Source organism: Dermacentor silvarum, chromosome 4 (assembly GCF_013339745.2).
Source record: "Dermacentor silvarum isolate Dsil-2018 chromosome 4, BIME_Dsil_1.4, whole genome shotgun sequence".
In the NCBI taxonomy this organism is placed as follows: domain Eukaryota; kingdom Metazoa; phylum Arthropoda; class Arachnida; order Ixodida; family Ixodidae; genus Dermacentor; species Dermacentor silvarum.
The window spans coordinates 14,996,324-15,018,046 of record NC_051157.2 but is presented as its reverse complement, the minus strand read 5'-3'; the positions used below and the strand labels follow the sequence as shown (position 1 = coordinate 15,018,046).

At 41.7% G+C, this 21,723-nt stretch overlaps 1 protein-coding gene across 3 annotated transcripts in view; it reads left to right on the top strand.

Annotated features, from left to right (window-relative positions):
- The first annotated feature begins 1,360 nt into the window (after positions 1-1,360).
- The window catches only part of LOC119449496 (copper-transporting ATPase 1-like), a 39,409-nt gene continuing 19,046 nt past the window's right edge, over positions 1,361-21,723 (top strand). Inside the window, exons 1-11 of one of the 3 annotated variants that reach the window (XM_037712678.2) lie at positions 1,361-1,644; positions 4,859-5,035; positions 6,251-6,893; positions 12,743-12,904; positions 14,914-15,077; positions 16,595-16,756; positions 16,847-16,926; positions 18,850-19,018; positions 19,513-19,746; positions 20,374-20,514; positions 20,880-21,113. In XM_037712678.2, coding sequence (XP_037568606.1) covers positions 4,922-5,035; positions 6,251-6,893; positions 12,743-12,904; positions 14,914-15,077; positions 16,595-16,756; positions 16,847-16,926; positions 18,850-19,018; positions 19,513-19,746; positions 20,374-20,514; positions 20,880-21,113 — 2,103 coding nt within the window. In that variant the 5' untranslated portion in view covers positions 1,361-1,644; positions 4,859-4,921. Of the gene's footprint in view, positions 1,645-1,754; positions 2,289-4,858; positions 5,036-6,250; positions 6,894-12,742; positions 12,905-14,913; positions 15,078-16,594; positions 16,757-16,846; positions 16,927-18,849; positions 19,019-19,512; positions 19,747-20,373; positions 20,515-20,879; positions 21,114-21,723 lie in introns of those variants that run through there. The other 2 variants (XM_049665247.1, XM_037712680.2) reach the window with 2 other exon arrangements.

Sequence of the window (21,723 nt, the reverse complement as noted above, 5' to 3'; positions counted from 1 at the left end):
GGTACGTGCACCACGAGTACGCACCACAGGGTCAAACAATCACCAAAGAGTATTAAAGGGATGTCCTCTGTCGCCTACGTGATGCTGTGCAGTGTAAGAGACCGGAGTTGTGGTCAACAGGAAATTGGCGCATCCATCACGACAATGCTCCTGCACATTTCTCGCACTTGATTCACACTTTTTGGCGAAAAACCAGACTCCTGTAGTTAACAGGCTCCTTACTCTCCTGATATGCCCCCCCCCCCCCCCCCCCCCTGCGACTTCTGGCTGTTTCCCAAAATCAAGAGGCCATTGAAAGGAGCGCGATTTCAGACAAGAGAGGGCATTATATGGCTGCAACGACAGCTGAGCTAAACTCCATTCCGAAAGAGGCCTTCTCGAAATGCTTCCAACAATGGCAGCACCACTGGGAGAAGTGTGTGGAGTCCCAAGGAGACTACTTTGCAGGTGATTATAGGTTTCCAACGCTCCAGTTATGTCAGTTTTTTTTCTTCGGCCCAAGGTCGGGTACTTTTCTAACAGACCTCGTATTTTGGACAGAATTTTGGGCTTTTCTAATACTCCAGTCACACGGGGCACTTACGGTCGATCGTGATCCAACTTCTCAACCACGATTGGCTCCCTTGTGCAGGCAGCTGGAGGGAGCCAATCGGGGACGAGAATTCCGATCCGGATGGAGCGCAATCGTGATCTAAAGTGGCCATGTGACTCTGGTATGAGAAAGTACCAGACACTAGTACTGTAATTTAGGGGAAAAAAGAAAAAAAGTACACGGCACGGGTATGAACTTTAGATAGATCGCTTTTTGCACCAACACTCAGATGATCATTGTGCGCGTCGTCTGCTTGAACCATGGAGGAAATGACTTGAACAATGTCAGACTATTTTTTTAAATCAAATTTAATAAAAATCAGCACTTAAGTTCAACAAAAAGTAAGAAATAGCGGTAATAATTTGAGTTTTTACTAAATATAATATTCTTAAATGCCTGCAAAAAACCATAAAGAATGAAGAAAAACAGCATTGCCTCCAAGATTAAACGTCGCGGTGGCCCTTGCTCGTTTTTAATTTCAAAGGCCATGTAATAGTAGTCATTGGCGATTTATTTTTGTAGGTCTCACAAGTTACTTCAATGTGCGTCTAATGTTTCAATTTGTGCTTACTATTTCACATTTCAATATGCATATTACGATGTGCCGTCGTCTCATACGTGCCGTCTGCTTCTGACCTCCGAGATATCCACAATGAGTGAAAAAGTTCTTGGAGGCCGTTTTTCGTATCCCGATGTCTTTTTTTGCCGCAAGGGAGACTAGCAGCGGAAGCGTCTGCTTATGCGTCTGCTCTTTGACTTCCGCTTGAAGCAGCAAGTGGCAGCAGCAACAGGGCCGCTTTCGCAATGTTGTGGCCGCTCCGTTCTTCTGACGTTTCTTGGCAGTTGACGGCGTTCGTCCGTACGGTTTATGCCGCGAAACCTGTCGCGACAGCTGGTGGTCCGAACTTCACGCTCGAGGGCTCGATGTCTGAGCGGCATTGTTTAGTCTGCTCGAAAAAGTGGACATCCTGAAAAAGGTCACAACAGCCGCCGGAGTTTGTGGAAGCTAAGGAGCGACTATGGCCGATTCTACCATACGTTGAGCCGCGAAGGTATGTCTAACCACAGTTTTCTCTACATGACAAGCCCTGCCGCCGGGTTTTGTTACTTGACAGTACACTGTCAGTCGTGCTGCTTGCTGTCATCTCTATTTTGTTTCGTCCTGTTAACAAAACGCATCGATGCATGCCTCAAAACCAGATGGTGAGCTCATTTTGTTAAGCATATCATTGGGTTATTATGTCGCGTACTTCGCTGTTTATTATTTTTGTCTTAGTATGAAATACAACGGCCGCTTTCCGGAAATTATCTACCACGTCAAAAGTCCTTGGCTAGCGCAGCTGTGTGTTCGCTGTTTAATTAAGAGAGTGAGAATTGCGGGCCACCGCCTCGCTGCCCTGTTCAAAGCAAAGATAGGCTTCTCGTAAGAGCTTGTCCATCTTTTACGAGTGATTAGGAGCGAGCATGCGGAGCGTCACCCAGTTACGCGATGGGGATGGCGTTAAAGAGTGGAGGAACGTCTTGATCTCTCTTGAAGTTTTACTGCTTTCGCTGTGAGTCACGCAGCTCAGCTGACTTGAGAAAGGAAGGGAGTGTGTGGCCTGCGCCGAAAGCGCGTGACATTTTGTCGGTGAGAGGCGCCGTCCCGTCGGGTGCCTGTTTCGTTTTATACTCCATGGCAAAACAGGAAGTCTGTGTAAGCATGCCGAATTCCCGTGGCTCGACATTGTGCAATCTGCATAACTTGACCTGCATCAGTCGCCTAAACTTAACCCACGTACCCAACTGATCTGTCTCTCAGACAGCTGTGCTGAAGTGTAAGTTAAAAAAAAAAAAAGAAAGTTCAAGGCAGCAGTGGTTTCATTCCGAAAGTGTTTGAAAATGTTTTGCAAGCATTGGTTTGTTTTTGAAAGCATAGTAAACAAATTATGTTCTGACCGTGGTTTTCGGAGCCGGTTTTCTGTAGGCGTTGTGCAGTTTATCAGTCATCGTCTTTCTCACTGTCACAATAGAGAAGCTGACCAGAATTAGACATTGCAAGGTACAGTAGCACACCCAGGATCTCTGCCAGGGGGGGGGGATGAATTTTTGTGGGGGGGGGGGGGGGGGGGTAGCAAGCACTTTGCATAATGTGCAATTTCCTTGCTTTAGCCAGAGGAATCCAACAGCAAATAAAATGGCTAATGATTATAATAATTGTGACACCAAGGATGATGACAATTTTTATTTCTTCAGCGTTTCACTCAAAGTCTTGAAAGAGCTTGATAGGGCCAAGAAGCCGGTCTGCTGAGCAGTGCACGTGGTCATCCGTTGAAGTTGTCACCTAAACAGTCGTGGCAGCAGTGAGTGGTGACAGTGTCTGAGAAGGTCACTTATGACTCGTGGAGTGGGAGAACTCAGGAATGTCAGTAATAGCGTGGATAGTGCACCAAACTTGGCCTCAGGGGGTATTAAAACCCTCGAACCATTCCGTCGGTGTGCCGCAGGCAAGGTATATACGGTCAATTGCTTATAGGCTGTCAAAAGCAAAATGCTGGTTACCATAACACAATGAATGCAAAAAAAAAAAAAAATCTAATTTTCTCTACAGCCGGGAATTCCTAGTTGTGCGGCAGTTGTCCAACAAACAACACCCCACTCTTAATATGGGTGATTCAAAGCTGCAGTGTAACTGGACTGCGAAAAAAATTTCCTTTTTCACTGGGTCCACTGTATCTACTTTTTCACCTGACTGTACATGAAAGGATGTCGCCATTCTGGCTGCAGGCATTGCGTGAATTTGTTCAGTACTGAGTTCATCTGCTCAGCATGTCTATACAGAATGTGTCTATACTTGTCTGCATAGCACTGTTTACCATTACAGTACTGTTATCATTCTTTTGGTGTTGTGCTACCAATATTTATTTTACCCATTTGTGTTATATTTTGCAAAAATACCTGCAATGCTATATATCTGTTTTTTATATCTCTTCTGTAGCAATTTGTCACCTACACTTTGTGTTAGTGACTACACTTTGTGTTAGTGAAGCAACAAATTATGTAGTTTAAAAAGTGATTTGATGGTATAACCAGTGACCTCTTAAAGGCAGCATTGTATATATGCATATGCAGCTTAATGGTGAATGAGATCTCATTTGTGCTTGTTATTCAGGCATGTATTTGCACCAGCTAGATAGATGCCTTTGACTCAGCTGATGGTCGCAGGCAGTGTGGAGCTATGTACCAATGCTGAGGAAGAGTGCTGGGAAACACGAGACGTTTGCTCTTGGTTTGTTTCTCACCAAAGCGGAATACATCTCCGAAAGAAGCCTGCTTGGCAACTATCTCTGCTATCGTGCTATCCACTTATACTTGCTTCCGATATTTCTTATAGAAAGATAAGACACTTGAGTTTTGGAACCCTCGAGAAAGGTGATATAAGTTACTTTCTAGGAGCACACGAAATGCACTTGCTACGGCATCCACATTTAATCTCCATATACTGTGCAGAATGCTGTCATATATCATTATGAAAAATGTTTTTACCTTTGTCAAGTTATCTGGATCATCATGTACTGTGATCATGATTAGGGAGCGAGAATGTGAGTTTTGAGCAGCTCAGCAATGCTGTCGCTCTCTGTTAGCTTTTAGTGTAATCTACATATTATGAGCTCATATGTCTGCCATAAAGGTTTCTCTGCAGTATTGTAACAATAACAAAGTTTTGAAAATTTGTGTTTATCATGATAAGCTTGTAGATTTGCCAGGGTTGACATCTAGGCAAGGTTGCAAAGTTCAAAAGGCTTGGACATCAACATTGCTGATGTGTTTGATGTTGTTCTCCGTGTTTTTTTCTTTTCTTTTTCTTTTAATTTACTTGTGATTTATTTTTTTGCAACCCAATCAAACAAGTATGGGGTGTCATTATTACATAATTTACAAGCAGTTGAATATCATTTATTTTTAGGTATTGTTGTCCACCAAATATTTGGCTTGATAATTGTGTAATGCTGCCTGTTTAATGGTTGAGAATGGGACATAGTGAATAACTTGATTTCTGTTAAACTTGTGTTTTTGGGCTACCTTAAGCTATGATGCCTATGAACTCTGAGGACAAAGTCTGGTTGAGCTCCTCAATCCCCACAAGCTTTAAGTTCAATGACCCGCACATGCAGATGACATAATGTTCATGTAGGCAACATCAGTATCATGTTTAAGAAGCACTTGTTCAATATTGTGCACCTGAAAAGGAGTAACAGTGGAAAGAAATCTGGTGCTTGCATGCAGGTCGTGTCTACAGATCAAACTGGCTGCATTGCAATAAAAGCCAGCCTGGCATCCTCCAACAAAATGGAATCGAATACATCAGCCATTACCTTCTATATTGAAAGTATGACTGATCAGGCAAGTGCTAGGACCATTCAAGGTGTGCTAGCCAGTCTCGAAGGAGTTCATGCTGTCAGGGTATGTGGCTTACTCTCTTTCGAAGTCATGGTCTTCACTTGTGGGGGCGTGTGCGTGCATGTGTACTCACACATACACCGATGTATGTGCACAGGGGCCTTATTCTGAAACGTTCCACTTCGGCAATAGTTCACCTATAGGCGCGCGCTGATTGGCTGGTTGAGCAAAACCAGAAAATAAATCGTGCCATCTAGTAGTTCTGGTGCATGTCATTTTGACGTCGCGGCGTCATTGGGTGCTCCCGACGTATATTGAATAAACGAACACGCCTGTGTCGTACTGCGGCCAATACATTCTAAAATAACACACCTGAGCCGCTCTGCACTTGCACTGTGTGCTCTCTCATGTGTTGCATTGATACTATCTTGTGTTATCGTAAAGGGGCAACATCCCAAGAACATCACATACTTAGCTGTTGCCTGATCTCTGCTTTTCAAAACTAACAATAATATTACAAAGAAAGGAACATGTTTAGCTAACTCTACTAAACCAATAATGTCTCTCTATCCTTACTAACTAGCCATTCTGTAGTCAAGCGGAGAGCTGCAGTGATGTAACTTGATTCATGTTAACATTAATTTGCAATTTCAACTACTACTCTGTAAATTGTCCCTTTGTTATGTGCCTCCCTCAGTGTTTCGGTTGTGCTGTTTGTGAGATTCGATAAGGGGAACATGTTAATTCATGTTATTATTCTGTCCTTTCCTTTTTGTTAGTCGGCTACCAAAATGTAAATAAAACCATGCTTCGTTTCTTTTTCTGCGTGTGACTCTAAATTCTGCAGTACATTGTGATATTGTATATATGACTTCATCCTTTTCTTTCTTCTTTCACTTTTTGTATTGTTCTAGCTTTGTGACAAAAAAAAAAAATACATGATCTTATGTTATAGCTTCTGACAAAAAGGCCTTTTCGGGTTTCCTTGTTGTAGCATAGGATATTTGTGACACAATCTTAGCATCTATTCTCATAAAACCTGGCCACCACTCTTCATAAGAAAAAAGAAAGAAAGTGAACCGCAGAGGTTCAGTTGTTTACATCTAATTCATTTCTGACTTCCCAGCGGGCTCAGTTTCATCAATCATGTGCATCTGTGCGCTCTGCTTTCTTTAGACCAGCTGTTCGTGCACTCGGGAGGACTTAGGTTATTGCCACTCTTTGCGAGTGCAGCTGCCGTTGGCACTTTGCAAACAACTTTTGTCGTATATGGTGCAGGTGGAACCGACAGCAGGAATGGCTGCTGTGACGTATAAACCTGATGTGACGTCTGAGGCAAGCATCAGGAGGAAAATTGAAGATTCCGGCTACATTATCAAGAATGGTGACCTTCTGCAGCTTCAGGCCCCAGGTGGCGTTGCGGACTCTGACCATTCCACATCTGTCTTCCAAGCAGAGAATGAAATACCATACGACGTCTTCAAAAAACAGTTGGAGACGAAACTCTGCCATCTTGTTGCTGGTGCCGTCGCAGTCTTTGTGGTTCCTGGTGTCAACGGGCCCCCTTTGGGTATTGTCAGCTTTGATTCCAGGAATATCCCAACGGAAATCATTGATAAAGAGGTTGGGATGACGCGACTGAGACTCTCAACGACTCTTCTGAGTGTGAAGGGCATGACTTGCCAGTCGTGTGTTCGTAATATTGAGTCTCACGTGGGGCAGGAGCCTGGTGTGAAAGGTGTAAAGGTTTCACTCGAGGAGGAAAATGCAAGGTTTGTTTATGACGGTGAACTGCTGACTGCAGAGGCACTTGCTGAGAAGATAGAAGACATGGGTTTTGAGTGCAGTGTTCTCAACTCTGTGGCTCTCGATGCTGGCGGCCCAGAAGGGGCTATCAGGGAGGCAGCTCAGCCCAAAACAGGTATGTCTCATCTGGCTGTGTATGCTTGTTTTTGCTGAACACTTCAAAGCAGCATGGGCACTATCTGTCGCTTGTCAACACTGAAGGTAGCATGAGGGTAAATAAGTGCTCAATGTCATTCAGGGTTTGACCATTTTGTTTTCATCCCTGTAGACCCCATCCAATTACCAGCACATTTTACATTGATTTTCAGTCCCATGGTGGCAATTTTCTTTATTTTTTTCTCCATGCAGTCCATATTTTATCTGTGTTTTTTGACACTTGAGCCTCAGAGTTAAGATTTTGTAGGAGCAAATAAAAAGTGCTAAATGTCATTCAGGGTTTCACCATTTTGTTTTCATCCCTGTCGACCCCATCCATTTACCAGCACATTTATCATTCATTTTCAGTCCCATGATGGCAATTTTCTTTATTTTTTCTCCATGCAGTCTATATTTTATCTGCGTTTTTTGACACTTGAGCTCAGAGTTAAGATTTTGTAGGAGCAATGCTTAGGCAAAGCACATGAAAAGGACACGCTTTACCTGTGCTTCGTCGAAGCGCTGGTTCTACTAAATCGGAACTGTGCTACACCAACGATTCGAAGTTTCTGCTCTACTGAGTTCAGAGTGCTACTGCAATTGATTTCATGATACAATTCGTTTACACTAGTAGTCAATGTTGTAGTGCTGTCCAGAGAAGCAGCTTTGTTGCCTTCATCTTAAGTGTATTATTGTGATGCACAGCATAGTCTACTTTTAAAGGGAACGCCTAATCAGTATTCAATCGAACAGAACTTTAACATATTGACACGTACTCTAGCTAGACGTTTAAACGACGATGACAATATTCGCTTTAACTAAAAAAATTGCCGCTGTCGCCAAGTTCCCTGTTCCTTCAGATAAAAAGGCTGTCAGGCGCTTTCTCGGCCTCTGCGCATATTATCGGCGGTTTATTGCCGACTTTGCTTGCATTGTGTCGCCGTTAACTCGCCTCATGAAAGATGACGTTGCGTTTGTATGGGGCGATGAACAGCAAGCTGCATTTCATGATTTGCAGAACCGTTTACAAACGCCCCCTGTGCTTGCCTTGCCCACTTTGACGAGACAGCTCCGACAATGCTTCACACTGATGCCAGCACTGTTGGTCTTGGAGCTGTGCTTGTACAGTGCCAGGAGGACACAGAAAGAGTGATCGCTTATGCAAGCAGAACCCTGTCACGCGCAGAAGCAAATTACTCTACAACTGAGAAAGAGTGTCTCACCGTGGTGTGGGTGGTTACAAAATTTCGCCCTTCTTTGTACGGTCGCCACTTCAAAGTTATCAGCGACCATCATTCGCTTTGCTGGCTCGCAAATCTGAAAGATCCTTCTGGGCGATTAGCACGTTGGAGCCTGAGACTGCAAGAGTTTGATATGACGGTCTTGCGGCTAACTGATATGTCCGTCGGCTAAGTGACGTCACATATGAGGTCGTTCTAGATAGCCCTTACTGCACACTGTGCCGCCAACACCGTTCTGAACTTGTGCACGTAGTGCGCATAAAGCCCTACGTCATCGAGTGACTGTACGAGCGACTTTCATTATCACCAAGCAAACTTTATTGCCTAGCATCGGGGCGATGCTCTTTTAGAGAGAGAGCCAATGACGCGTACTCTAGCTAGACGTTTAAACGACGATGACATAATGCGCTTTAACTGGCTCTGAGTGGTAGGACAGGGTAATTCGAAGACGAAGATGTCTTTGTTCTGGTGTTTCTAAAGCTGTTCCGCTGTTTTGTTCAACGTGTTGTCTCTTGTTCGCGTTGACACGTGACAATATTATCAACTTCATAGAAAAAAAGTGTTTATGTGATAGTAGACCTGTACTGCTAAAAAAATAAGGGTTTTTGTAAGTGCATTTTGTAATTCAATTGAATATAAATATTTTAGAAAATTGACCTATGAATGTAAAATATTTCCAATTCCTAAACAAAGTGAAATATATAAAGGCTTAGTGAAGTCTGTGTGGCAAAGAGGGTTATTTACATTATTTGATACATGTGATGACGTGAACAGCTGGATGTGAGGTCAACTGAAGGGCTTTTAAATGATAAACAACTTTCAATTAGATGAGGAACTATTACAATGACAGTAATGAAACAAAGGAACAGAATGTCATCTTATGCACCTAGTCAGGTGTTGTGTTTGTTGAAGGAGCTGAATGTAATACCACACTACCAATCTATTTTAAAGATAAATTCAAACTTGGGGAGATTTCCTAAATAATAAATTGCTTTACTTCAATCAAAACAATGAATTCGTAGGCTGCCCAAGGCAAGGCATGCCTATTTAATGACTGGAAACTGTTGTCGCAGTCAAAGTAAACCCTAGAGTCTAATTAGGTTTTTTAATGGGACCTAATAGGTTCCAATTGGACATCATTGGATGTTCAGTTGGTTCGATTTGGTATTAAGAGAGTCCCACTTGGACATCATTGAGGCTTGATATGCCAAGTTGTCCCAATCAGACTCAATTGAAGTCACTGGATGAGTAATCCCGTGAAACGACAAAATAGTTAATATTATTAGCATAATTATAATGTCAGTAGAGGTGAACGAATATCAAATTTTTAAAGTGCAAATACGCCTGTACTGACTAGTGAATGGCTGCTGTATGAGTGGCTTTTCAAAAACTCGAATTAAATAGTCGGCAAAAAAGAAAGGTCAGAAGAAGAAAAACAAGAAAGAAAGGAAAAGCTGCTGGGGAGAACTTTTGTGTCATAGACGCATTTAACAGGGCCACTGCAAAGAAAAAATCCCAGGTTGTAGCGTAAAAAATAAAGGCTACATGATGACACTGCCAGAAACACTAAATGACAGACTACAACCAAAAATCGTAGGTTGTCATGTAGGCTTCCAGTAAGAAACTGAAAGGAAAGCCTGCATTGCCAATTTTGTTCATGCATTGCTTCAAACACTTGTTTTATCTCTGATAATTTGCTCTACTTTGTTTAGCAGAGGGAGAACAATAACTATATACTTTAACCCCTGTATTCATAAATGCATCTGAACTTGAAGCCCATGCTTGACTTAATTTATATGTCGCCTGGCATGAGTGTGCCCAAGACTCTCATTGCATTTCCTTTGGCGTATTCACGACAGGCGTCGTTTAAATCAAGTCAAGCAACGGCTTCAAGATGCACTTATGAAGACGGAGGTAACAGTTGGTTGTTGCGAATTGTTTGGTTAGTTTCAATTATTCAAAAATACTGACTAGTTACTTTTCAAATACGAATATTTAGTGTGTAATATTTGATTTGTATTCGCACTTTCGAATGTTTGCCTACACCTAAATGTGAGTCTTTAAATAATATACCCTTGTATTTCTGTGCGATCAATGAAGAGAAGCATTTAGCTTTTCGCGAAGTTAAAAATATGCCTTGAAACTTTACCCATATTTTTTTTTTAATCGCTTCACCACTTGGTCAACCAAATTTTGCTTACATGTGTAGCATCTGACAGAGATCTCTCATAGTTAAGTGGTAAATGGTGGGTATTTAAAAAAAAAATCGCCATACTGTGTTCATGCATGAGTAAGCTTCGGAAATGTGGTTTCAAATTATATCCATGTCGTATCAAGATTAAGATCCATCTAGGATTTTTGTTTTTTTTTCTTCTTTTTTTGGTTCATTCTGGTACCAGCGAGTCCAATTGAAAGGCAAGTTTAATCCAATTGTGATAAAGAAACCGATCAGTCCAAATGGAAATCCCAGTGGTACTTTTTTTTTCACTGAGGTGTAGAATTGGCCTCGTCCCTGTCAACAGATCAATAAATGGGGCTAGTTGGTTCTTGATTTCTATTAAGAATGCGCTGATTTAAAAGCATTACACGAAGTAACAAGAGGGAAACACATGTTGACAGGACAAAATATGTCCGCGTGCTTGCTCACGAACTGCTTCGTCTGCGCAACAGTCGTAGTTCTGCACCACAGTCATTAGGAGGACTTTTCATTTCCATCTGTCTTTCGCCCTTTTGTCTGCAATAAATGTTGTTATACCTGATATGCGAACAGGAACAAATATTTGACAACTTTGAATGTGAATTGAATAACAAGGACTACCGGATTCATATTCGAAATTTTGAATATTCGTACACCCAAAATAAAAAACAATTGCCAAAGCCTTTCTGTCACAGTTCAGCTATAATCAGTCCCAACGTACTAACCTGGTGTTCCTTTAAATGGTGGGGCATACTTAGGGTTCTTTGTTCTTGGGTTTTATATTTTTGAAAGTCTGGCAGTAACAATTGGGTGTTATTTTTAAAAAAAGAAGAAATTGGGAAGAAATTGTGTGTTTTGCAGTCCGGCAGCCCAAAAATTGGGATATTTTGGCTGGTAACGTTTGCAAATGATTAGCACACACAATAGTCTCCTTATGGACGCAAGCATTGTACTTAAAGCAGCAAAATCACTCTCGGGAACTTGTAATGGCGAAGAGAGCTGCTCGCAAGTCATGTGACGAACTCATCTTTACAAATCCTTGTTGTCAAACATTATTAGGGCATTTAAAAGAAACTACATTAACAAAGACAACAATTGGATATGGGTATGGTGATCCCTTCTTTACTTTGTTCTCTGCTCTTTCTTAACAAAGGGATAAAGTCCAAAAGGTAACATACGTGGGTAGGCTTCGTAGGAGGTTTTATGCCTTCTCTTATCTTACGAGCTCTTGTTGACATGCATTATCATATGCATTGGGAGAATTTCTGTGGCCATCCTAAACCTTTCGTACCTTTTGCCTTCGTCTGTTGTTGTCATGTTTTACTGGTTCCAGTTATGATCTTGCAACAAAACTAATAGAATACCAACTAGAGGAATCAGCCATCCTTTTTTGAATGTAATGTAGTTAGGTAAGCATCCTCTCAATGTCACAGTTAAATGTCAGCACTGCGTTGATTCGCTTTCTAGTGTATTACAGCCACTTACATGTATGCAGCTTGCGAGAAATGTGATGCAATGTGCTATTGTTGTATTCATGTAAACGTGACTACTAAAAAAAGCAACAAGCTTTCATTCACTCAAGGCCAGCATATACCTTGTTCAGGCGGACCTGCGGTGGCTTTGCGGCTATGGCGTTACGCTGCTAAGCACGAGGTTGCGGGATCAAATCCTGGCCGCAGCGGCTGCATTTCGATGGGGGTGAAATGCAAAAACGCCCGTGTCCCGTGCATTGGGGGCACGTTAAAGAACCCCAGGTGGTCAAAATTAATCTTGAGTCTCCCGCTACGACGTGCTTCATAATTAAATCGTGGTTTTGACACGTAAAACACCAGAATTCAATTTTTCAAACATGTTCAGGTACAGTCATACCTTGTTATAACAAAAGGAGATCTAATGAAATAATGGATATAATGTGTAAGTGAAAGCCCTCTTGAAATCCTTAAAGGGATTCATATTGCAGTATACACGAACTCATGCAGTACTGTATATAACGAAGTAACGTATATAACAAAGTAGGTCTGGCTCCCCCTTCAACATTGTTACAGCAAGGTTTTAGCGTATTAATAATAATATTGATATTATATATCTTCACCATGTGTTCACAAAAGGTGGGAAGCGTTCATTAGATTTGGTAAGACCTGCATTTATTATTCTTTATGGAAAGGACAAACCTTGGGGAGAAATCGAATTCAACAGTACTTTCATAATTTTACTTTGAGGTGTAAAAATTAGGAATTGATGGGTTTTACCTGAAAACAAAGTACCCTAGCCATGCCATTCTTTGCTGGCCTGTTCTCTAGATTTAGTTGCAAAGCAATACTGATAGGCTACTTTATCAGGGCTCTCTTGTGTCTCTTCACACAGTATTTTTGTGCTATTTCATACATGCAGCTCCTGTTTCTGAACAGCCAGTGATGTCTGTTGAGGCGTCTGGTACTAACAGAGGAGACCACAGCAGTTTCGAAGATGGCGAAAAGTGCTTCCTGAGAGTGACCGGCATGACCTGTTCCTCTTGTGTTGCTGCCATAGAGAAGAAGCTGTTCAAAGTGAAAGGTCAGCCATTCAATTGCTTGCGCAGATGTTGCAGGGCCCCATTTGCTTTATTTCAACAGATGGTGAACTTTATTGCACTTCAAACAAAAGTAACAGTTGTGCATTTTTCATCTGGCAGGTCATGGTTATTTATAGTTTATGCTCCATGTTCATGGTGAGACAACGCTTGATTAAGAAAGTAAATCCCCTTCACCTCAGCCAGAGTTTTAGACTCGTAATTAGTCGGTCTGATGTACTCTTGATGTTAGTGATATATCTCAAGTGATCCTGTTGGAAGAAAAAGGTTTCTTAGCTTTATACAAATCTCCATATCAGCATTATGACAGTGCAAACCACCTGAGACTGTGAACAAATTATTTTGGAACAGGTAGGCTCAGTATGTTGTCGTCTGTTGCCAAATAAATAGGGGGAGTAGGGGTGGGGTGGGAGCCTCTAGAGTTTGTTTAACTTAACCCCTTACTGCATGGTGTATCATATATGATACCCATAGAGCAACTTCTTGCGTAACAGAATCGAAAAGAAAGAAAATATTGCATATCCACTCAGAATCTGTCCTCTCTAGCAATGAAATACATAGCAACCTTAGCACAGTCATTTAGTTATTTTTCCTCTTAAATATGTATGGTGGCAGTTCATCACACAATGTGCAAAAAGTCATAAGTAAACAGGTTATTTCCACAATTTATACACTTAAAATCAGCCCATAAAAAATATCAGTTGTTTGTTTACTCTTTATTAGCCTACTCTGATGTTTTGATCGAGAATTATATCGTGGTGGTTCTGTGAGGCAAGCATTAATTGCTGTATCATATATGATACAGCATGCAGTTTAGGATTGTTTTGTATAGGACAGTAGATATGTTTCCTCGCGAAAGAACAAATGTTGTGGCAAATTTTAATGTTTGCACAAGCTATACGTTTTTTTAAAACCGTTATTGGTTCAGAAAAGGTAACAAAATGAAAATGTCAACGGTGTTTACGATGAAGATAGCATGGGGCATGCCATGTTCCAGGAGCTAATAGCAAAAGCAGCAGAAAATAACCTTCGGAAGAAGAGGAAGGTTTTCTTTCGGCTAGTGCCAAACTCATAAATATGCGAAGCGTGAGCCAGGCAGGCTAGTGGATTGATGCACACTGTCTTCCTGTGTGCCCATTGCTGCAGTTTATCCACTAGTATATGATAGAACCAACGCATAGCAAAGTTCTTCGATTATTGTTCTCTATATTGTCACATTTTAGTGGCGATGAAGACCCAGGCAGTGCCAATATAGTCATGAATCGAACTTTTCATAAGCGAACTTGTGCCCGGAAATAACAGAATACTGAAAGCGCTATGATAGCGGCAAATGGGGCAGTCGTTGATCATTGCAAATATGGTCTACCAGTCAAGTGCGCTGGCTACATATACACGACTCATCATACATTCTGAGAATGTATGCAACTATTCATGTTTAGCGTGCAATCGGATTAGATAAGATCCTTGCACTGTAGAATGAGTGACAACATTCTGGAAATTTGACACATTTAAGCATGTATTCATTTTTTGCATAGTTTCGAAGTGGATCTCTTACTTAAATTGGGTAATGTTGCTTGTGCTTGCCGGGTTGATAACTTGAAACAGAAAACTGTTTATTAAAAGTTTTCTAGGCTGCTGGTTCTCTAAGCCCTACCGTGTTGTTATATTTTGTGCCGAAGTTTATATACAGTCACTCAGGGAAAGAATTACCTGCAGCTGTGTTTGAATATTATACCCTAAAACTTGTGCTGTAAAATGTGGATAGCTGCACAGTCTCCCTTGCCATGGTTGCTGTCTTTGTTGCGTGTCAGAGTACACTGTGTTAGATTGCAGCCGAAAGTCACGCAACACACTGATTTGAAAGATGGATCACAGAGAGACATATATCGACTGCTTGCAAATGGTGGGATTCAATTTCGTTACACTACCTTGATGATGAGGTTGATTTGCTGTTTGTCTTCTGGTATCAAGCACTGTCTGCATTGTCTTTCAGGAGTAAAATTTGCTCTGGTTGCCCTGTTGGCTCAGAAGGCAGAAGTCAGGTTTGACCCAACGCTAGTCCAACCTAACCAACTGGCAGAGCTGATCAATGACTTGGGATTTGAAGCATCTGTCCTTGAGGAATCGCACACTCTGCATGGTGAAGCTGAATTTGTGGTGTGTAATTTTGTGTCATTTCATCCTTGCGGATATACCAGAATTAGTGGGTCTATCTCTCATGCCAGCTGGTATGGCCAAAGCACTGGCTTGAGTGTAGCATACCACTTGAGATTGTGCAAAGGCTTGAGCTCCCTCATTCTACCTATAGTATAAGAAAAACTGGAGTACCCATCTTGCCACATTCATGGCTAGCTTTTATTGTTGCATTCCCATGTGATGCAATGTTAAAATGAATGAATGGAAACTGGTCTTGGGACTAGGTGCCAGTTACACCGCTTTAACATGACGAAAAAAACAAATATTAGAAATTGGGCCAGTTACAAATCAGTCGCTGTTGGCAGTAGAACCAAACAAGGACTAAGGAAAAAATGCAGACGAGGTGAAGATTTGTTCCGATCTGCTTCCTTTCCCTAGTGCTTGCTTGTTAAAATGGCTTGCCATAATGAAAATGTCCCTTTACCAGATCATGTGAAACAGATTTAAGGGACCTCCCTTTATCATTTGCACTATTCTTGGAGGGCAGTCCTAGTAAAAGGACAATTTAAATTATTTTACTGCTTAATCTCATGTAAATGCCACAGTGGGTTGGAAGTCAACATCAGAAGTGGGGATCGAGTGCTTCTTTGGCATGATGAGAGATGAGTGGACTCTCTCTTCTCAAGAGCAATGCATTTGATTGTTTGTGTGAAACTATTAGCTTTCACCAGTAACCTTGAAGAAACTTAGGTGCCTAAAGAGCTTGTCATTATATTGTACAATGGGTATTTTGTTACCTGTCTTCGGAATTGGTGCCTGATGGTTCTTTTTTCCTCTTAAAGCAGTTTTTCCTTTTTTGGATTCTACCAAGGCTTTCTGAAGGAAATAACTTCTGCAAATAAATAAAATAGATATTGTATCTATAAGTAATGCTGAAATGTGACAATGTGGTTAAAACACAAACTTTTATCCACACTCCATAATACATATGCATAATAATATCTCGGTGCAAACATTGTTAGACAGTTGTTCCATTGATCCTGTTGTGTTGCTTGTCTTGAAACATCAATATTTGCAAGCATGAAACATTCCTCAATTCTCGGTTTGCAGCTTTGGTACCTGTACTCAGAAATTAGTAAGTTAAAAAGCGTAGAAAATTAGCTATTAATGATAATCATATATCTTCACATGGCTGCCACTTGCAGCTTACACAGTAAAAATTTGCAATTTTTTTGTTTGTCTTGCATGTTTTGTTGCAAATACAGCTCGCTTATAGCACTCCTGCTGTTTCAATCCTCCTCTCTTGAAACAAGTGTTTCAGTTGTCAGTGACATTTGCCATGGAAGTCATCCTGTTGCTGAGAAGAGTGTTGTATTGTTTGGCTGTGCCTACTTATTATAAAATTTACATCTTGGTGAAAAATGTTCACTGGTTTTACTGCATCTTAGCTGCTTAATAAACCAACAAGGTTTCTCAAAGCAAAGACCAAGAAAGGTCACTTAGTAGTTATCTGTTATGGCTTCTCCATGTTCTCTCAGATACGTGGCATGACCTGTGCCTCATGTGTTCACGCCATTGAGACCAACGTCTGCAAGCTTCCCGGTGTCGCCAGTGCGTCGGTCAGTCTGGCGACGCAGAAGGGAAGGTTTTTTTTCAACCCAGAGCAGACAGGTCCACGCCAAATCTTGGAACGAATCAAGGTGAGCAAAGGAATACTTCGACATGGCTAGAGAAATCTTCTTGACTGGTGTTCAGCTGCTCTGTCTTACTGTCCACCACTTTTTCTGCAGAATTTGGGTTTCGATGCATATCCATTTACTGACCACAAGATGGATGCAAGCTACTTGAGCCAAAAGGAAGAAGTTAAAAAGTGAGCTTTTCTGCAGCTCTCACAATCTCCAATGCTTTTCCTGCAGATGATGATGAGAAAGAGAGGCTCTTTAATGAGCCATGGAGAGGTTTGCCTGCTACTTCAGATTGGCATGTTGAAAAATGGAATGATATGCACAGTGCATGACACAGAAAACACATTGCAACACCAAACTGAAGTATCTCATTGAGACGAATGTCTCTGAGGAACCTCAAAAGTGCCTTCAGTGCATGAAATGCACAGGCAGTGTTGGTTCATGGGCCAAAGGTGTGTGTTAGCTCAAGGTGTGACAGTCTTTGGTGAATGTTCAATGTGGAAATTAAGGCTGTTTTTCATAGTTTAAATAGCCTGCAAGTGCAGATTAAGTGGGCTATGTCTTCCCATACGTTGCATGCAGGGCATAGTTGTGACTTTATCCACTTAATTTTAAATAGGAGATGTTTGGTATTTGCGACATTTAGCTGAATTTGGTGTAAACATGCCCGATTGCGCCTGTTAAGGCCACATGGCGTGCAAAACTCTAACATAGGATCGTAAGTGCAAAAAGGTCTGTACCACTGTTCTGAGTCAGTCCAGACAGCACGAAAAACGAGACACAAGAGCTGAACTGAACCAGCAGCGCAGTCTGCATGCTCATTGGCCACTACTCCGCAGTGAAAAGGTAGCCACTACAGAGAAACGCTGTGCTTCATACCACAGGCTTCGGTGTGGAAGCACATGATGTCATTGGCACGTGGCAATTTTGGGGACAACAGGGCAGCTCGTGAGTCTAAAGATGACCAGGCGCTCACTGGCTGCTTTAGGATGTAAATGAAAGGTGCTCGCAGTGCAGCCAGCTCTGTGGCAATGGAGGAGGTCCTGTGGCTAAGTTTTGCGTTAGTAGTCATTATATAAGTTAGTTTTGCGTTCCACCTGTTGGTGGAATCCACACAGCTATGGCAGGTGAATCACTGTTCACAGAGCCGTCTGTGTATGTATGATGATGATGTTCATAGCAGCATGAGATTTGCTGTAGCGTACAATGTTTTCGTGCTGGCACAGTTGTTTTCGTTTGCATTATATATGCGTGGCACAGTTGTAATGATAGACCAAGCAGAGAACTTCTAAGGAGGCAGTGAAGGCGGAGAAGGACTCTGGTAGAGAGGCAAAAGCAGTTTGATGTCTTCAGAAAGATATGTGCCAGCAAGAGGGTCTTTAGTGCCTGTGGCAGCATATTGCGCACGAGTGCAATTTAACTCCTGCGTTTGTAAAATTTGTATGAGAGGCATCTAGCATCTGGCTTCTGTTACTGTGCCTATTATTGATGTACTCCTCGGTAGGCCAGGACATATCCTTAATATTTTCACTTGCATTCCGTTCAAGATCGTCATGTTCGTTCAGGAGATGCCATGCATATAATTATAATTATATAAATGAGCAGTCTAATGCGTCACATACTAAATATATGACAACTGTCAACTACTTTTTGTGATATTTATTTCTAATGAGTTACAGCTGCTTGATTGGCTCTGCAGTGCTCTGTAGGCAAGGTGTTGAAATGGTGTTTAAACGAAACATTTTAACATGAAAGGCAACATATTGCATTAGTCTCAAGCTGTCAACTTAGAGATTTACTTCTAATCTGAGGGTATACCAATATCAAAATTCTTTCCTCCCGTATGCCTACTGCAGTGGGTGAGTGGTTATTGTTGCTGAGTGCAAGGTAACAGGCTTGATTCCTACCAGATGCAGTCAGCATTTCGCTTGTGGTGGTACGTGAAAATCCTCATTTACTTAGATAAAGTGCACATTGAAGAAAACCACGTAGTCAAAATTAATCCAGAGCTTTCCCGTTTGGTGTCCCTTATAGCCCATTCCCCAGTGCACTAGTTTGGGAAATAAAACTTTATCAAATAGTATATATTTTTAAAATCTCTCAAACAGGTGGAGAAATTCGTTCCTGCTCTCTCTGATGTTTGGTGTGCCATCCATGCTGCTCATGATGTACTACATGATCCGGCGCATGGTTTACAAGCATGACAACGACTGCTGCATATTTCCAGGGCTTTCAGCTGAGAACTTCATTCTTTTTCTGTTAGCTACCATAGTCCAGGTTTGTATCGCTATACACTTGCTGGTTTTCGTCCATTCTTTTATACACAAGGAACAGTGTTGGAATGTTGCACATGGTCACAGCAGATGCATGAAATGGGATATGAATGAATATAACACTCTGCGAGTAAACTGCTTCTCAATTCTTTACATTGTAGTAACACACTTGCTTGGTCAACAGCTGAACTTATTATGAGCATATGCTAATACCATAGCACCTTATGTTTACTGTAACCTTGCAATTTGGCTGTTTTTGTATTGGGTCTCTGAAGCTCTATTTTTTTTTTTTTTTCACATGCTTAACGGTGGCAGTACGGTGTGTTGCTACATTGCTTCAGTGCTAATCGCATTAATGTCGACATTAATCGTGATATGGGTTCTGCGTAAATTTTTTAACATATAGCTACTGGCCGTAGATGTCTTATTTTATGAGTGATCTTGAGAAATAATAGTTTCTGATAGAAAACATTGTTTTTTCTTCTACTTTTATCACAGTTTGTTGGCGGCCGCTACTTCTATGTGCAAGCTTGGAAGGCCCTGTCCCACAGGGTTGCCAACATGGATGTGCTCATCGTGCTGGCAACAAGCATCTCTTATTTCTACAGTGTTATGATTGTTGTGTACTTTATGATTGATGGTGCGGACCACAGCCCAAAGACCTTCTTTGAGACACCACCCATGCTGCTCATGTTCATATCGCTCGGACGGTGGCTCGAGCACATTGCCAAGGTAAGAGTATTCCACTTGTGTCCCTTTCTCACAGCCATGTTGCACTTTTTGGCCTGGCTACATTTCTTTCCTGGAATGTTAAGAAACAGAGCTAAATATCAGCTATGTTAGAATATTTAGTTTGTGTATAACTAATGTTTTTAGAGACTGTCAATTCGTGGATTTAAGCTGAAATAGGTTGAACTACAGCAAATGTACTACTAGGCAGAAAATGCAGAGGTTTGAACAGGTATTGCAACACACATTATACAAGAACTGTAGGTCAAAACTTCTTGATCACTTTTGCATAGCATTAACAGGGCTTGGGAGGAAGGTGGTAGTAGATGAGGAATGGCACTGCATGCTTCTTTGCCACCAGTTATTCGGGAATCATGTTTGAGAATGCCCTCAATAGCATTGTTTAGTTACAATGTAGTAGCCGTTGTGTCCTTTCATCTTACATGTAAAAGAGCATGGCTTCTGAGGCTTACAGAAGTTATCAAAAGCTACCTATGAACCTCTTGCCTGTGGGGCAATTGCAAAATTACTTGCGGTCTTTTGGTTACCTTCCACTTGTTGCTCACTGAAGGGATCTGTCAATTCAGCAGAGCTGTGCGGTGAAAATGTAGCTAATATATCTGCTTGTAGGGAAAGACATCGGCTGCACTTGCCAAGCTGATTTCACTGCAAGCCACGGAGGCAGTTCTTGTGGATGTGGATGCCCAGATGAACGTTACTGCAGAGCGAAACATCAGTGTAGAATTGGTTCAAAGAGGAGACGTGTTAAAGGCAAGCAGTTTCTTCATGTTGCACGCATGTTGTGCTAGCTGCATGCATTTGCATGTCAAACAAATGAATGTGAGACAGAACATTTCTAGTCAGTTGCTTCGCTGTGCCAACCTTTTAGCCCTTGCTGCAGGGGGCTTGTTTGTTACTGACAGTTTTTATGATCTGCTTGTTTCAGGGTAGAATTATATTTCCTCTTGCACTCTTTGCAGGAAAGTAGATTTTTAGCAGAATGACAGGTTTGCTTACACATATGGTTGGCATAGAAGAAACTGATGTTTGCAAGTAACACTGTGTATATCTGGTTTCTTAGAAAGGACATTATAATTTGCAAAGTTGCTCATCAATTAGTTTTATTGGGGTTGTAGGTTGTGCCTGGAGCAAAGATACCAGTGGATGGGAGAGTGTGCATGGGTCACTCTGTTGTTGATGAGGCACTCATCACTGGCGAATCCATGCCTGTGCCCAAGAAAGTTGGTGACCAGGTCATTGGCGGTTCCATCAACAGCAAGGGCGTCCTTCTGATCATCGCCACCCATGTTGGCAAGGACACAACACTCTCACAGATTGTGCGGCTTGTTGAGGAGGCCCAGACATCCAAGGTAAGTCCTGCATCATCTGCTATAACTGAGTATGCATGTGACACGTTGCGAAGAAGTGCCCCCGGAACACGCTTTCTGTGTCCGTTATACTGTCTCCGCTTTTTGTACACGCATGGAGTAGGCAGAGGCATATTTATTTGTTATATTATTCAGGACCATGCAATTATATTACCTTTCTTGTCTGTGCTTTCTGAATGGGGAAAGTCCACATTGTCCAGTGAGCCTTCTCTGAATTCTATACTGAGTGTGGCAGCTATGTTTGAAGGACCGCCTGTTGGGCTAGTTGGTCTAACATAGTTAATTTAGATATAGCACAAATAAGTACACATACACACGAAGAAGACAACAGACAGCGGACGAACGCAGCACGTAGGTGTATTCCCGGAGGCCACACTCTGCAAACTACATGCAACTGGTGTGTCTAGACCAGCAGTGCAAAGATGGAATACTCTTTAATCTTTTTGTGATCACAGAATTCATTTTTTATTTATTTAACTCAACATTAGCAATTATAGCATTATTGAGATCACAATCATGAAATCAGCCAATAACTATGCAGCTGTCTTAATGCATTCCTTAGATGTTTCATCATACGCATCTTTATGTTATT